The sequence below is a fragment of the Lathyrus oleraceus genome, chromosome 2 (genome assembly GCF_024323335.1).
Source record: "Lathyrus oleraceus cultivar Zhongwan6 chromosome 2, CAAS_Psat_ZW6_1.0, whole genome shotgun sequence".
NCBI classification, from domain to species: domain Eukaryota; kingdom Viridiplantae; phylum Streptophyta; class Magnoliopsida; order Fabales; family Fabaceae; genus Lathyrus; species Lathyrus oleraceus.
The window spans coordinates 363258589-363275810 of NC_066580.1; the positions used below are offsets into that span (position 1 = coordinate 363258589).

The following is a 17222-nucleotide window of genomic DNA, read 5'->3' on the forward strand; positions in this document are numbered from 1 at the left end:
ATTGAGTGGTGTATTGTTAGTAAAAGGACTAACTGTGAACCTCATAAGCATAAGCCAGCTATGTGACCAAGGATGCAAGGTGGAATTTACCAGGGGAGGATGTGTGGTGTTGAATGGATGCAATCAAGAAGTGATGAGAGGAGACAGATCCAGAGATAATTGCTATCTATGGAAATCTAAAGACTCTCTCAACGTTACCAAGTGTCCTTTAGCCAAGGGAGATCAGGAAGGGAAACTGGGACATGGAAGACTTGATCACATTTAGGTACAAGGAATGAAGAAAAGCAGTTCCAAGAGAACTATGAGAAGAGTCTCATATCTGTCTTTAGATAAAAAGACAGACTGTGGAAAATGTCTGATTGAAAGTAATGAGCCGTTGACACCTATTGGTCATCACACAAAGGATATGACAGCAAGGGATAGACAGAGGTGTGTATTATTGTCGTCTGCAGAATCTCAACACCTAGCGTGTGGTAGCAGGTGGTCAACCCTAGTATGGAGGAACCTGATGCAGACAGAGTACAATGTCACCTGGAATGTCGTGACATTGTACGCTGCTAAGTGTGACAATAGTAAGGGCAAAGAGGGAATGCGTACGTCTGAAAATTTATAGCAACTAATGAAGTTAGTTAGCTACTGTTTAGTAAGTCAAATTATTAGACAACAAATAGTGAGCTCTGAGTGGTCAAAATCTAATAGACCTTACTCTTGCATAAAGCGTTTCACATTCCGTCGCTTCAAACACCATTCGTGCAAACCCTCTTCCAAAGAAACGGTTCAACTTCCCTCTGAGATATTCAGCATGGCACACCAATCCGATACCACCTCCTTCACTACCGTGTCCGATTCTCACAGCACGGAGTCTGGCAACCCCAACCGGGAGGAAGTTAGTGTCAACGCTGCAACGTCGCCCCGTGCAAGAAGACCAAAAGAACCGGTCTCCAGAATCACCTCAGCTATCGCTCTGGACAACCTTTCCAAGGAAGGATCGAGGTATGTGCACAATGCCATTGCCTCTATGGTCACTAAGATTCTGTCCGGTGATCGGAATGTTCCTGGGGTTTCCGTTCCCTTGAACACTATCGTTCCCGATGATGTTGCATGTCGTGAAACCGCAGTAGTGTTAAGGGAGAATGTGTCTGGATTACCTGAAGAGGGTCCTAAGAATGATAAACATGTAAGCATGGTGAGAGGTGAGAAAGTAAGTGTCCCTCAAGATGTTGAGGCCAACCCTAGAGCTGACACAGTCAACCTGGACGAGTTCTCTGATAACGAACTGTTGGCCTCGGTTATCCCTAGCATAGCCAAGAGGGTCAGAACTAGGAGAGGGAAAAAGACAGTGATGCAAAGGTCTCCATCCAAGGAAGTTGATGAGACAACTCCTCACAAGCAAACAGGGACAGAGAGTGCATGCAAAAGGAAAGGTCATGGACCTGCCAAATCTTGGAGCAAAGAGGTGCCCAAGAAGTTGAAGACCAAGGCTATGGTGGTGGAGTCTGAATCTGATGTCCCATGTGATGTCACAATATCCATGTCCAGGAAGAAGCCGTCTTCTAGCAAGTTGGCTGCTAGTGTCACAGAAGTTCCCATTGACAATGTGTCCTTCCACTTTGCCTCCAGTGTTAACAGGTGGAAGTATGTCTACCACAAGAGGCTGGCCTTGGAGAGAGATCTGGATCATAATGCATTGGAATGTAAGGAGATTGTGGATCTCATCAAAGAGGCAGGGTTGATGAGAACTGTGACTCAACTCCCTAAATGCTATGAGACCTTAGTGAAGGAGTTCATTGTAAATCTATCCGAGGAGTGTGCTGATGGGAAATCCAGAGAATTCAGAAAGGTCTATGTGTGTGGCAAGTGTGTGACCTTTTCCCCCTCAGTGATAAATCTGTATTTGGGAAGATCTGATAAAGTGCAACCAGAGCTTGAAGTGACTGACAATACAATCTGTCAAGTCATCACAGCAAAGCAAGTCCGGAAATGGCCTCCTAAAGGGAAGCTGGTGGCCAGTCAACTAAGTGTAAAGTATGCAATGTTACACAAAGTTGGAGCAGCCAACTGGGTACCCACAAATCACAAGTCAACTATGTCTGTGATGTTAGGAAAGTTCATCTATGCAGTGGGAACCAAGGCAAAGGTGGACTATGGTACTTACATCTTTGATCAGACAATGAAACATGCTGGGAGTTTCAGTGTGAAGGGACCTATTGCCTTTCCATCTCTCATATGTGGCATTGTGCTGAATCAATTTCCACACATCCTGACAGATAATGACTTTGTGAAAAGAAGAGAGAGTCCATTGGCCTTCAGCTACAAACTGTTCCTGGGCAAGCATGTCCCTGATATTGTCTTGACATCGGGAGAAACATCCAAAGCTGGCAACCAACCAGACAAAGCTGCTGTTATTGCAGTTCTCAGAGAGACCTGCAAAGAGCTGGAAGCTAGAAAGCATGCTTTGGAAAAGCTCATCTTGCAATTGGAGACTTCTGCTGAGGACACGGATGGAGCTGATAGGCAAAGTTCTGAGGATGAGGAGGAGGCCAGCTCTGAAGAGGAGGCTGATGATGAGGCTGAGGATTAAATACTTGTCTTTGTGTGTTTTCTGTCATTTGTGTAATTCTACTTACTATTTGTGGATCTGTAATTTAAAGTGTTGCTTGGGCAACATTTTTGGACAAAAAGGGGGAGAGACAACTGATACCCCAGGACAACAGAAGTTTACTTTTGTTAAACTTTGTTCAAACAGGTTCTCATTCATGACAGATTGAAGTTTTCCTCTACTGCAGCTGAAGTGTGATGAAGTGTGTATTTAGCTTCTGTTTGTATGCTGCTGTGTGTGTAGTTTTTATTTAACTCCCTCCCCTGCAGCTGATGTGTGTTGAAGTTTTGTATTTAACTTCTGCTCCTCTGTATGTGTGCTGCATTGTTGTGAAGTTTTTATTTAACTTCCATGTGTGTGAGTGTGCTACAAACTGTTCCTGGGCAAGCATGTCCCTGATATTGTCTTGACATCGGGAGAAACATCCAAAGCTGGCAACCAACCAGACAAAGCTGCTGTTATTGCAGTTCTCAGAGAGACCTGCAAAGAGCTGGAAGCTAGAAAGCATGCTTTGGAAAAGCTCATCTTGCAATTGGAGACCTCTGCTGAGGACACGGATGGAGCTGATAGGCAAAGTTCTGAGGATGAGGAGGAGGCCAGCTCTGAAGAGGAGGCTGATGATGAGGCTGAGGATTAAATACTTGTCTTTGTGTGTTTTCTGTCATTTGTGTAATTCTACTTACTATTTGTGGATCTGTAATTTAAAGTGTTGCTTGGGCAACATTTTTGGACAAAAAGGGGGAGAGACAACTGATACCCCAGGACAACAGAAGTTTACTTTTGTTAAACTTTGTTCAAACAGGTTCTCATTCATGACAGATTGAAGTTTTCCTCTACTGCAGCTGAAGTGTGATGAAGTGTGTATTTAGCTTCTGTTTGTATGCTGCTGTGTGTGTAGTTTTTATTTAACTCCCTCCCCTGCAGCTGATGTGTGTTGAAGTTTTGTATTTAACTTCTGCTCCTCTGTATGTGTGCTGCATTGTTGTGAAGTTTTTATTTAACTTCCATGTGTGTGAGTGTGCTACAAACTGTTCCTGGGCAAGCATGTCCCTGATATTGTCTTGACATCGGGAGAAACATCCAAAGCTGGCAACCAACCAGACAAAGCTGCTGTTATTGCAGTTCTCAGAGAGACCTACAAAGAGCTGGAAGCTAGAAAGCATGCTTTGGAAAAGCTCATCTTGCAATTGGAGACTTCTGCTGAGGACACGGATGGAGCTGATAGGCAAAGTTCTGAGGATGAGGAGGAGGCCAGCTCTGAAGAGGAGGCTGATGATGAGGCTGAGGATTAAATATTTGTCTTTGTGTGTTTTCTGTCATTTGTGTAATTCTACTTACTATTTGTGGATCTGTAATTTAAAGTGTTGCTTTGGCAACATTTTTGGACAAAAAGGGGGAGAGACAACTGATACCCCAGGACAACAGAAGTTTACTTTTGTTAAACTTTGTTCAAACAGGTTCTCATTCATGACAGATTGAAGTTTTCCTCTACTGCAGCTGAAGTGTGATGAAGTGTGTATTTAGCTTCTGTTTGTATGCTGCTGTGTGTGTAGTTTTTATTTAACTCCCTCCCCTGCAGCTGATGTGTGTTGAAGTTTTGTATTTAACTTCTGCTCCTCTGTATGTGTGCTGCATTGTTGTGAAGTTTTAAAAATACTGAAATTTATTGTCAATACTTTGTTTGACCATGTTGAACTTGGGATAATTCACTTGGACTTTTTCAAAGTTGATTTGAAGTGAGTTTGAAGTTTGACCTTTCTTTATTATTTTAATTCAAGTTTTATTTTAATATTAAAAAATGCCAAAAATATTTTATTTGTTTCTTGACTTCTAATCTTCATTTTGCTTCTATTTTCTATTGTTTGACCCTAATATTCTCTATCTTTGGTCAATGCTTGTTGATTATCTCATTCCATTTCCATTAATGCTCTTTAATTCTTTTTTTTTCTTTTTGAACAATGAGTTAAAGATTGGTGGTTAGCATTGATACATGGAGGTTTAATCTTTGTAGGTGCTTAATTGGCTGCATTATATGGTAAAACACTAGCTGGTTACTAATGTCTTGACTGATGTCATGACATGGTATGCATGTGTGACTGCATTGTAGGTTAGAATATCTAACTGTACTCTGATGTCTTGACTGATGTCATGACACACTTGAGTAGTTACTGCAGGATTAGCTAATACAGGATTTATTGAATGTCAAACTGGAGACTGTGACATTCATCCCTGTCAGCAGCTACTAGGGAATAGAACAGTTGGTGTTCTGTTAGAGCTCAGTATTCATTTGCAGTCTGGTTATCAAGGAAGAACCAGACCTGACACAAGGCCTACTGTATGAATGTCAAACTGGATGTTATGACATTCATCATGGACAGTATATACTGAATAATAGACAGAGTGGTGTTCTGCTACACTTCAGTATGTTTCTTAGTTTGTTCTTCAAGAGGATAACAGAACTAACTTAAGGCCAAATGTGTAAATGTCATATTGGATACTTTGACATTTATTAATGTAAGTTGTTACTGTAGTATGGTCATTATGGTCATGTACAGGTCACCAAAATTGTACAGTCTGTTTTCTGGAAAAACAGACTCAGCATATGGACCTTGATGTCTAGCTGAATGTCGTGACATTCATTCCTGACAGCATATGATATATTGTAGGTTGTTCAGTTTTCTGTTTCAGCTTTTTCTTAGGCTATTCTTCAGGAAGTCAACGGCTTAGAGAAAAACCAGGAAATCAACAACCAAGTTACATTTAATGAACCTAACAAATAGCCTATTTGTTAGTAACCTAGATATTGAATTTATGGGAACTCGCGTGACCTTAAATTCAGGAGAATACAAGTGCAAAAGCCCAGGGTACTGCAATATAAAAGGAAGGCGTTCCTTCATTCAGTTTCGGGGATTTTTGAGGCGTGAAGATTTTGTGTGTCCATCATACTTCACAGCTGTATTTTTGTGAGCCTTGTATTAGACGTATCTTGTAAGCCAAGCCATTATCAAGTAGATGATTGCTGTGGCATAGGGTGTTCATTAAGTTGTAAGTGTTGTGTCGCTCAAAGCTTTTAAGCGTGAGTGCTGTGTATCTTGATTAAAGCTGTGAAGCACAATCAAGAGTTGTTTGAAGTGACTTCAAAGTGTCTTTAATATTGATTAAAGGTAGTAATCACTGAGGTGATTGAGGGGGAGTGAGTAGGAACTCTGATCTTAATGTAAGATTGAAATTGCATTGGGTAGGGATTAAGTGATAAGTTGTAAACGGGTGAGTTTAGCTTTGAATTGATACTACTAATAGTGGGTTTCCTCCCTGGCTTGGTAGCCCCCAGATGTAGGTCATGTTGGACTGAACTGGGTAAACAATTACTTGTGTTATTTACTGCACTTACGTTTAAGTTCTGCATAATTCCTGTCTGTGCAGAATTGGATGTCATAACAACCCGTGTGACATCTAAAGTCTGATAACTAGAATTTCAATCTTCCTTGATTCAAATATAATTCATCTTGATCATGGATCAAGTGAATGGCTTTTCATTAAGGATAGGTTGCTTCCTAAATCATGCAAAGAACCTAAATCAATACAAGATCATTTCTCATTTTCTTTTTGGCATGGCAAGTTGTTGGAGTTTGATTCACTAATCATGACCTCTAACTTGTGTTGTTGCCTTCATTATTATTGATCGACCTCAGATAATTGTGAATTCTACATAAGTCCAATTACGTTTGCTTAACATAGCCCTAAATTGCCTTATGGCACACTAACTATTAACACTAACCATTAACCATTAACCATTATCATTTACTTCTTGCTCTTTACATTTATGCAATTTACTATTCTTGAACATATTATTCATTTGCTTTTTCCTTTGCTCATTTGAGCATATGTTTATGTTAATGCAATTTGCCTTTTGCTCACTTGAGCACATAATTGTGTATATATTATTGTGCTTGTGTTTTGTTTTGATGCAAAGAAATGGACAAATGGACTTAGTTTCTAGGACATTCCCTATGCAAAATTGGAGTAAAAGGACCTTAATGTTGAAGATGGATTAGGAGGACCAACTATCTAAACTCACTCTTGTCCATTTTTGATTTGCTTCATGGAACTTTTTGATGTGTGCACTTTTGTGCTAGGGAATCCTATTTGAGCCAAATCGAAGAACCATTGCCATGTTCATCCAAAGTGAAAGATACTAGAGCCATTGAGGATCTTCTAAGAGCTTGATTGATTAATTTGATTGCTTGAGCTTACACTTTTTTTGCTTGCTTATTCCAAAGGATGGGAGCTACTTGGATTATCAATATGATCTCAAGAGAGGAACTCCATTTGTGGTCTTGTTTCTTATCCCTCATCTCTTGTATGATTAAGACTTTAGGCATTCTTCTTTTTCCCTCCACTCTAACCCAATCCAAAACTTTTGTGCAAACATTTAACACTTCTTTTCAAACATTAGAAACCCAAGCCTTATGCTTTTGATTTTCAAGCTTTCTTTTCATAGCACTTATATTTAATTGAATCTTTACGTCAACTTTGACCATATTTTGTAAATACTTTTCATTGGTAAATATAACTGATTCAAATGCTTTTGTGGTTTCAATGGCCACTTTCTTAATCAAAACTTTTCATAACCTTTAGCTATTAGGTTTGAGTTATCCTTGAGGTAGATGTAATACTCACCTATATCCTTAGTGATGGATAATGAGTCTTCCATGCTTATTATAGGGTTAACCCCTCACTAGCATGTTGAAGCTATTCTCACATGGTGGATTTTTGGTTTTAGGTTGAGTTTTCTCCCTTGGATAACAAAAGACCTTAAGGATTTTGGAACAATCAATTCACCAACTTATTTTGAGATTTTTATCCCGAACTACGAGGTTTTGATCCTAATCTTTATAAGATGGTACGTAGGCAATGGGTTTATCCATCCAAACACAAATTGTAAATGACTTGTATATTCTTCTCTCATCACTTCAATCATGTTTGCACAAACAAATTTTCACAAAATACCAACCTTACAACAAGTGTGAAAAGGGCTCCCTAGGAGTACCTAGTGTAAGACCCTAATTTTGGCCCTAAGATCCCTCATGGCATCATAACATGGCATTTGCATAGACTCAAGGATCATAAGCATCTTGGCTCCTTCCCTTTGGGTGGGATCTCTTGTGAGTGGTTTGAGATCACCAAGCAAGCTTGAATTGTATATTATTGCTTTTCTCATTTTATTTACTAACCAAAAGCACAAAAATATGTCACTAACATCTCTTGTTTGTAGCTTGAGCAGTCACAAGATCCAAAGCTTCTAGGAGATCCTTTGTGCAATGATATGCTCCAGAGAAGATGAAAGCAAGCATGGTAATGGTTCCCAAAGCTCTCATCCACCAAATATGCCTCCCAAGTATCTCAATTCATCATTTTGATCAAATCAAATCAAGGGGTTTGAGGCTTGTTTCCCAAGGAAACCCTAATTCATCTGTTCACCAACTATGCCTTGCTCATGAAGAAACCTCAACCCATGGTCAAATACAATCAAGGGATGTTCTTTAATTCATAATTTCATGCATATTTGACCTTATTTGAGTTTCCTCAATCATCAATCCATCAAGATATGAGATTTGGACTTGAGAAGTTGATCAGTCAATTCATCTGACTATTTCGAAATACATTGAGACCTAACTTTTTATGTGTTGGTCAAATGGAAATGATCCCAAGAGAAACAATGTTCTTAAGAACACTTTTAACAACTTTAATGTTCATCAAAAATTGATTTGAAGCTTGGAAGGTCATTATCCATTCCAAGACATTATAGGTCATTTTGACTGAAACCCTAATTTTGGGTCAACTTCCCAAGAACATAACTCATTCATTTTTCATGATTTTGAGGTGGGATTAAACGCATTGGAAAACGTAATGTGTCTAATTCAAATGTTATGTTGAGCAAAAATTGCAAAATCTGAAAAGAAATACATGTGATAATGCAAAACATTATAGGTCACTTTTGACCAAATGCATTGAAATGTGAAAAAGTCCAACTTCAAGTGCCCATAACTTCTTCATCAAAAATCCAAATGATGCAACATTTGAGTACAAATTGATTGTCTTGAAAATATCTACAACTCTCATGTTGAAGATTTTATCATTTGGAGCTTGCATCATTGAAATAGAAGGGCTTGAACATTGGCCAAACTTGGAAATTTCACATATGCATGTTTTGCACCCTACACTTCAAGGTCAAATTTCACTAATTTCCAAGGCCCAATTGGAGTTTTGATCAAGCTTTCCAACCATTACCCATAAGCTTATGTTTCAATGTTGGAAGTATCATTTTCGAAGAGGGAAACTTTTTAGTGCATTTTTTGGAAACTTAATTCAATTGCCATGCATGAGATGATTACATCTAAATTACACGTCCATTTCATTCATTTCTGATCTCAGCTTGCCAAATCAAGTGGAATTGGGCCCTCCATGCGCTTGTACAAGCCCATGCATGGAGGCCCTTTCCATTCATGCAAATTTGAAATCACACTTTCAGCATGGCTTTGGCTATAAATACATGGCATGTGAGCTCTCATTCTTCAACCTAAAGGCGCCTAAACCTCTGCTGAACTCAAAACCCAACTCTCACCAAAGGAACTTTTCACTTTCTTTCAAAAATTTCAGATCTGAAATTCAATCGCATCGATTGAATTTTAAGATCCATAGTTCCTAAACCTTCTTCATTTGATCCATAGAAGCTTCTGTTTGTAAAAGGAATCAAAGATAGTAACTCAATTCTTCACAATTCAAAGGTTTTGCTCAACTGCATTTTGCTTCGAAATAGCCTATACATTGTTCCATTTGCCTTGATTTTGTGTTATCTGAAGTCCTCTGCATAGAGGCATCATTGTTATGTTCTTAATTTTTGAAATCAAGCAAGTTCAGTTGAACACCACCAAAGTTCCATCTCTGATTTCTCTCTCAATAGGGATCTAGAGTGGAATTGAGTGGCATAGGAGAAATGTACATCACTCCACCTTTCGAATGGTACCTGGATCGTGCATTTTAGTTAACATTTTTTGCCTTGTAAATTTTGATCTTCATCGGAGCTAGCCGGAGAAGACGGTGGCGCTGGCCACCGTGTAGTCTCCAGATCAGATCGTGGCCGTCTGTTTCCATTTCCATATCTAATCCTGGTTGTCCAAACTTATGACTTATTTTAATCCAGTGAATGGTTGCATTGACTTTGGAACACGTTGGGCGCGCGCTTGTGGATGCTTGGATCTGCCAGCTCAATTAATGAGCTCAGATCCAAGGGCTCACGCTTTTCCATTATTTTTAATTCTGATTTTTATTTCCATTTTATTTTTTAATTCCATTTCATTTTCTAAAATTCATATCTCTTTCATTATTGGTCCAAAAATTATGGGACTAATTGCATTATTTCTCTTTTAATTTCTAGTTTCTAAAAATGATTTTTAATATTTTTTATTTCATCATTTGCTATTTTTTAGTAATTTTCTCTTTTCTGGTTATTTTTAATTCATTTTAAATAGTTTTTGATATTCAAAAAATACAAAAATATTTTCTCAACATCTTTGAATGATGATAGATCCATGAAAAATATTCTCATCAATTTATTCATTGATTTGAGATTTATTTGAGATTTTAGTTCAATTAGGTTATTTTTATACATTTTTAATTGATTAAAAATATTTTCTGACTTTTAAAAATGATGAATTTTTTTGCCAAACTTTGTTTGACCTTGTTGAACTTGGGATAATTCACTTGGACTTTTCAAAGTTGATTTGAAGTGAATTTGAAGTTTGACCTTTCTTTCTTATTTTAATTCAAGTATTATTTTAAATATTAAAAATGCCAAAAATATTTTATTTATTTCTTGACTTCTCAATTTCATCTTGCTTCTGTTTTCTATTGTTTGACCTTGATCTTCTATATCTTTGGTCAACATTTGTTGATTGATACATACCATTTTCATTTAATGCACTTTACTTCTTCATTCCTTTCTTCTTCTTCTCCTTCTTCTTTTTCTTTTTTTTGATCTATGAGTTAAAGATTGTTGGTTAGCATTGATTAGGGAGGTTTAATCTTCCTTGATTCAAATCTAATTCATCTTGATCATGGATCAAGTGAATGGATTTGCATTAAGGATAGATTACTTTCTAAATAATGCAAAAGACCTAAATCAATTCAATATCATTTCTCTTCTTCTTTTTTTGGCATGGCAAGTTGTTGGAGTTTGATTCGCTAATCAAGTCCTCTAACTTGTGTTGTTGCCTATATTATTATTGACCGGCCTCAAATAGTTGTGACTTCTACATAAGTCCAATTACGATTGCTTAACATAACACTAAATTTTTCCTTATGGCACACTAACTACTAACACTAACCATTAACCATTAACATTTAATTCTTGCACTTTACTTTTATGCAATTTACTATTCTTGTACATATTATTCATTTGCTTTTCCCCTTTGCTCATTTGAGCACATGTTTATGTTAATGCAATTTGCCTTTTGCTCACTTGAGCACATAATTGTGTACATATTATTATGCTTGTGTTTTGTTTTGATTGTTGTGGACCAAATTCAAAGAAATGGACAAATGGACTTAGTTTCTAGGACTTTCCCTATGCAAATTGGAGTAAAAGGACCTTAATGTTGAAGATGGATTAGAAGGACCAAACCTCTAAACGCACTATTGTCCAACCTTGATTTGCTTCATAAAACTCTTTGATGTGTGTGCTTTTGCGCTAGGGAATCCTATGAGAGCTCAAATTGAAGAACCATTGCCATGTTCATCCAAAATGAAAGATATAAGACACATTGAGGAACTTTCCAAGACCTTGTTTGATTATGTTGATTGCTTGAGCTTACTATTATTATGCTTGCATATTCCAAAGGATGCGAGCTACTTGGATCATCAATATGATCTCAAGAGAGGAACTCCATTTGTGGTCTTGTTTCTTATCCCTTATCTCTTGTATGATTAGGACTTTAGCCATTCTTCTTCTTCCCTCCACTCTAACCTAAGCCAAAACTTTTGTGCAAACATTTAACACTTCTCTTTAAACATTAGAAACATAAGCCTTATGCTTTTGATTTTCAAACCTTCTTTTCATAACACTTATTTTGAATTGTACTTTTAAATCAACTTTGACCATATTTTGTAAATAATTTTCATTGGTAAATACCACTCATTCAAATACTTTTTTGTGGTTTCAATGGCCACTTATTATCAAACTTTTTTCTTAACCTTTAGCTATTAGGTTTGAGTTATCCTTGAGGTAGATGTAATACTCACCCATATCCTTAGTGATGGACAATGAGTCTTCCATGCTTATTATAGGGTTAACCCCTCACTATCATGTTGAAGCTATCCTCGCATGGTGGATTTGTGGTTTTAGGTTGAGTTTTCTCCCTTGGATAACAAAAGACCTTAAGGCTTTTGGACCAATCAATTCACCAACTCATTTTGAGATTTTTATCCCGAACTACGAGGTTTTGATACTAATCTTCTTTAAGATGGTACGTAGGCAATTGGTTTATCCATCCAAACACAAAATGTAAATAACTTGTATATTCTCTTCTCATCTCTTCATTCATGTTTGCACAAACAAATTTTCACTAAATACCAACCTTACAACAAATGTGAAATGGGCTCCCTAGGAGTACCTAGGATGTTTCGGGTGCTTAAAACCTTCCCATCGCATAACCAACCCCCTTACCCAGATCTCTGACATTTTTACTAGTTTTTTATTCGATAAAACTTTTAGGTTTTTATTCGCTTTCTAACCATTCCTTTGGATAAATAGAAGTGCGGTGGCGACTCGACTTGTATGGTTTACCTTGGATTTAGTCAATATATCTAATGGTAATGAATACCCCGCTATAGAAAAGTGGCGACTCTGCTGGGAAGATTTGCCTAGTGGGTTTTGCCTACTTTTCATATTTGTTGTATTGTTGTGTATGTTGTTTTGTGACATATTTTTGTGCAATTTGGGATTACTGTATTGTATGTAATGATTGAATTGCTTGAATATTAATTCCTTGTATGCTTGGTGATCTTTGTGAGATAAGTTCTATACCCGAACTCGAGTGCACTTAGGATAGGAGAATGGCATAGTCTTGTAGACTTGTGTGGAGTTATTCCTTAGCAAGTTGACTTGCAAGCCCATTCACGTGGTGGAGGTCATGTTGGAATCAATAATGTCACACAAGTAGTTGTGGTTAGACATTACTCTTTCCAATATTGACCTTAGAAGCCAAGAACCTTAGTTTACCAAGCCCATCTTGGCCTATTCTTAGGATCCAGTGCGAAAGTCGTTCAAGTGTAAGATTTGATACGATTGTTATGCAATACTACACTCATAAGAGTCTCTCTTGAGAATATTTTTGGAATACGAGTAGTCGTTTATCCGATAATATCTGAAAGATGGGATGATGACTATGGGAACCTCTTGTAGAACATGTTTGGCAGGTTTAAACCCTAGTACACTCCCTTTGGGTGGTTGCTAACCGAGACTCCATGTTCGTGACTTGCAACAAACCCTTGATTCATGGTTGATCCGTTCTTGTGTCCTTAATATCAATGGAACTTGGGTGTTGATAAGGTGTAAACCATAATCCACCAAAATTGATGATTGATATTAAGGATGACATGATCCATCCCATGACCTTCGTTTGGTGTGCTTTGCATGATTCTTGAGTGTGATTGTTGCATTCATGCATTCATGCACCCATTTGCATCCATATCATCAATAATAAGAAAAATTTCAAGGAACTTAAGAGGTTTATTTGCAAATTTTCATACATGGAAAGACAAAGAAGGAATACAAAGAAGTACAATTTCAGACAGCCCGATCTGAAAGAGCTAAGGAATTTGACATCCTATGTCTTAGATCCCTTGGGTTTCAAGGCTCGTCTTGCGAAGCTTCTATCTATTCTGACTACTAAAGTGGACGAAGGATTGATGAGTGTATTGGTGCAGTTTTATGACCCCTTGTACCATTGCTTCACATTTCCGGATTTTCAGCTTTTGCCCACGCTTGAGGAGTATGCCTACCTTGTGGGTATACCTATTCTACATCAGTTGTCGTTCAGTGGCATAGAGAGTGTTCCTACTTCTCAAGAGATAGCTGATATGTTGCATATAGATGAATATCTGGTGGGTGCTCATATGACTACAAAAGGTGGAATTCAAGGTCCCCCTTTTGAGTTCCTCATTACTCAATCTATTATGTATGGGAAGGCCATGAGTGAGGACGCCTTTGAGGCCATATTTGTACTTCTCATCTATGGGCTAGTGTTATTCCCCAACATCGACAAGTTTGTGGATGTGAACGCTATTAGGATTTTCTCTACTCTTAATCCCGTTCCGACTCTGTTGGGTGACACTTACTTTTCCTTGCATATGAGGAATGCAAAGGGTGGTGGTACCATTGTGTGTTGTTTGCCTCTGTTGTACAAGTGGTTTATTTCATAGTTGCCACAGACAGTCGCCTTCAAGGAGAACAAAGGATGTCTACGGTGGTCCACGAGACTTATGTCTCTCACTAATGATAATATCTTTTGGTACAACCGTGTATATGATGGTGTGCAGATTATCGACTCTTGTGGTGAATTCTCCAATGTGCCTCTTCTTGGTACATGTGGTGGGATTAACTACAACCCTATTTTGGCACGTCGTCAGCTTGGGTTCCCCCTAAAGGATAAACCTAATAACATTCTGTTAGAGGGTGGGTTCTTTCAGGAGGGTAAAGATCCCCAAGGCTTGAAGAGCAGGATGGTCCGCGCTTGGCACAAGATCCATAAGAAGGGAAGGAAAGAGCTTGGTCCGAAGAACTGTATCGCTTTGGAACCATATACCTCTTGGGTTAGGAGTAGAGCTTCCGAGTACCTCATGCCTTATGAGTATCCAAGACCTACACCTTTGGTTGTGGCTGAGCCTTCAACCCTTCTTGACTAAGGAGTAGAGGAGTTGAGAGACAAAGACCGTTCACGTGCCTGGATCCGTGAACGAGAGGAGTTGCTTCAGTAGATCAGAGAGAATGATGCTTTGATAGAGTTCCTTGAGCACCGAGTTATTGATAAGCCTGATGATGCATTGACTTCTCTACTTCCTCAGTCTTCCAAGTTTTGGAAAAGGAAGTATGATCGACTCGCCAAAGAGAAGGCAGATATGGAGGCCGCCTACGAGAGGGAGGTGAAGAGGCTTCATGCAGCTTATCTTATAGTCTCCAGAGTTTTAGCTGATTGCTTCTAGGGGTCCATAGGATGTTCATTTTCCTTCTCTCTTGAATTGTATTTGGTTACCAAAAAGGGTACTTCTTTGGTGTAAAAGTATTTCAAAATATTATTGATGTGATATTTCCATATGTGATAAATGTTTAATATTTCCAATATTTTCTAATAGGACTCTAAAGTTCCTCCGATATAAAAAATTAAATCATATGCATTGCATGCATCATGTGCATAAGCAGGTTTTGCTTCAGGCTTCTTGTTCTATGGTCTAACTTTGTGTTCTTCATTTATTTTGAAGACAAGCCGACTCACCGATACTACACTCGAGCCAACGCATCAAGACTAATGGATCATTTGGAGCAAGAGAACCGTGAACTCAAGGAGGAAGTAGCCAGATTGACTGCCCTGATGGAGTCATTCATGGTTGCCCAGAGCCAGTCATCTCCGACTCCTTCAACTCCTCCTAGAGGACAGTCATCTTTGAGATTGCCTCATCAACCGTGCTTGCGGCCAGTGCCCACTTCGCACCAACAGCTATGCCAGCCGGGTTTCCTTGGGGGATGCCTCCCAACTTCATGCCTGAGGGTCTTGCACCCACCTTTTCTTCTCTGTCGGCATCTAGCCCGGTCCTTGCCGTTCCTCCTCCTATCGTGCATACTATGCCCAGAGTAGACAACCCCATCTACCATTCTGAGCCGTCTGAGGGCCCAGATGTCTATGAAAAGATGGATGCTATAAATGATCAGTTTCTTGAGCTCCGCAAGGAATTGGAAACTCTCCGAGGAAAAGACCTTTTCGGCAAGTCTGTTGCTGAACTCTGCTTGGTCCCAAACGTCAAAATCCTTGTAAAGTTCAAGGTACCTGACTTTGAAAAGTACAAGGGAAATACTTGCCCTCTCAGCCACCTGGTTATGTATGCCAGGAAGATGTCAACTCAGACCGACAATGATCAACTTCTCATTCACTACTTCCAGGACAGTTTGTCCGATGCTGCCCTAAGATGGTATATGGGCTTGGATAGCGTGAACATCCAATCCTTCAATGACCTTGGCGAGGCCTTCGTCAAGCAATACAAGTATAATATGGATATGGCTCCCGAGAGGGATCAATTGAGAGCCATGTCCCAGAAGGATAAGGAAACTTTTAAAGAGTACGCCTAGAGGTGGCGAGAGTTAGCAGGACAGATTGTGCCCCCGCTGGAGGAGAAGGAAATGACCAAGAGCTTTTTGAAGACCTTGAGTTCTTTTTATTACGAGCGGATGATTGCCAGCGCTCCTTCTAACTTCACCGAGATGGTGAATATGGGGATGCGTCTGGAAGAAGGAGTCAAGGAAGGGTGCCTGACCAGAGAAGAAGGCTCTTCTACCAAACGATATGGGACGTTTGGAAAGAAGAAAGATGGCGAGGCACATGTTGTGACCTCTCATGCTAAACCTAGAAGACCCTCAGTGAGGAGGAAGACCGTGCGTCCTGCCAATAACTAGCATCAGGTGGCTCACACATCACCTGTTTTCAGAGACAATCAGCAGTATCAGCATCACAATAATAATCAGCAACAGCAACATCCGCAATATCAACAACAACAGCACCGTCCTCAACAGCAGGCCTACCAGGCTCGAAACAATAATCAAGCCAGTACAAGCTATGAGAGGAAGAGGGTCACCTTCGATCCTATTCCCATGACCTATGATGAATTGTATCCCTCTTTGACAGAGAGGAAATTGATTACTCCACGAGACCCACCGGCTACACCTACCAACCTTCAGTGGTGGTATAAGCCCGAGTTACACTGTGTTTATCATTCCGGTGCTCTTGGACATAACGTGGAAAACTGCTATCCACTGAAGACCAAGGTTCAAGACCTTGTGAGATGTGGTATTGTGTGTTTCGAGGACGTATGTCCTAATGTAAAGAAGAACCCATTGCCCGAGCATGGGAAATCCTCTCTCAACATGGTCCAGGGCTGCCCTGGTAAATTCAAAGTCAAATATGTCATCCATATTCGACAATCTCTGGTCGAGATGCACAAACTGCTGTGTGAGTACAGTCATTACGAGCACGACCACGGCAGATGCCGAGTTTGCACTGTCAATCAAAGAGGATGTCGCCAAGTCCACAAAGACATTCAAGAAATGCTGGATAAAGGAGTCATTGAGCTACTTCAAAATCGGAATGTTGATGAAGATGCTAATGAAGTCAATGTAATATCTCTGGTATTTTGGATCCCTGAGCCTATTGTCATCAGGTACGATGGTAGCAAGCAAAAGGCTTCTCCTTCTTTAATCATTAAACCAGCTGGCCCTGTGCCATACTCTTCTGAGAAGGAGGTCCCCTATCGCTACAATGTTGTGGCATTAGAGGATGGGAAGGAGGTGCCCCTGCCC

At 39.4% G+C, this 17222-nt stretch overlaps 1 protein-coding gene across 1 annotated transcript in view; it reads left to right on the plus strand.

Annotated features, from left to right (window-relative positions):
- The first annotated feature begins 802 nt into the window (after positions 1–802).
- The window catches only part of LOC127123285 (uncharacterized), a 29891-nt gene continuing 13471 nt past the window's right edge, over positions 803–17222 (plus strand). The window contains exon 1 of the mRNA XM_051053519.1: positions 803–1456. Within this exon, the coding sequence (XP_050909476.1) occupies positions 803–1456 (654 nt within the window). The remainder of the gene's footprint in view (positions 1457–17222) is intronic.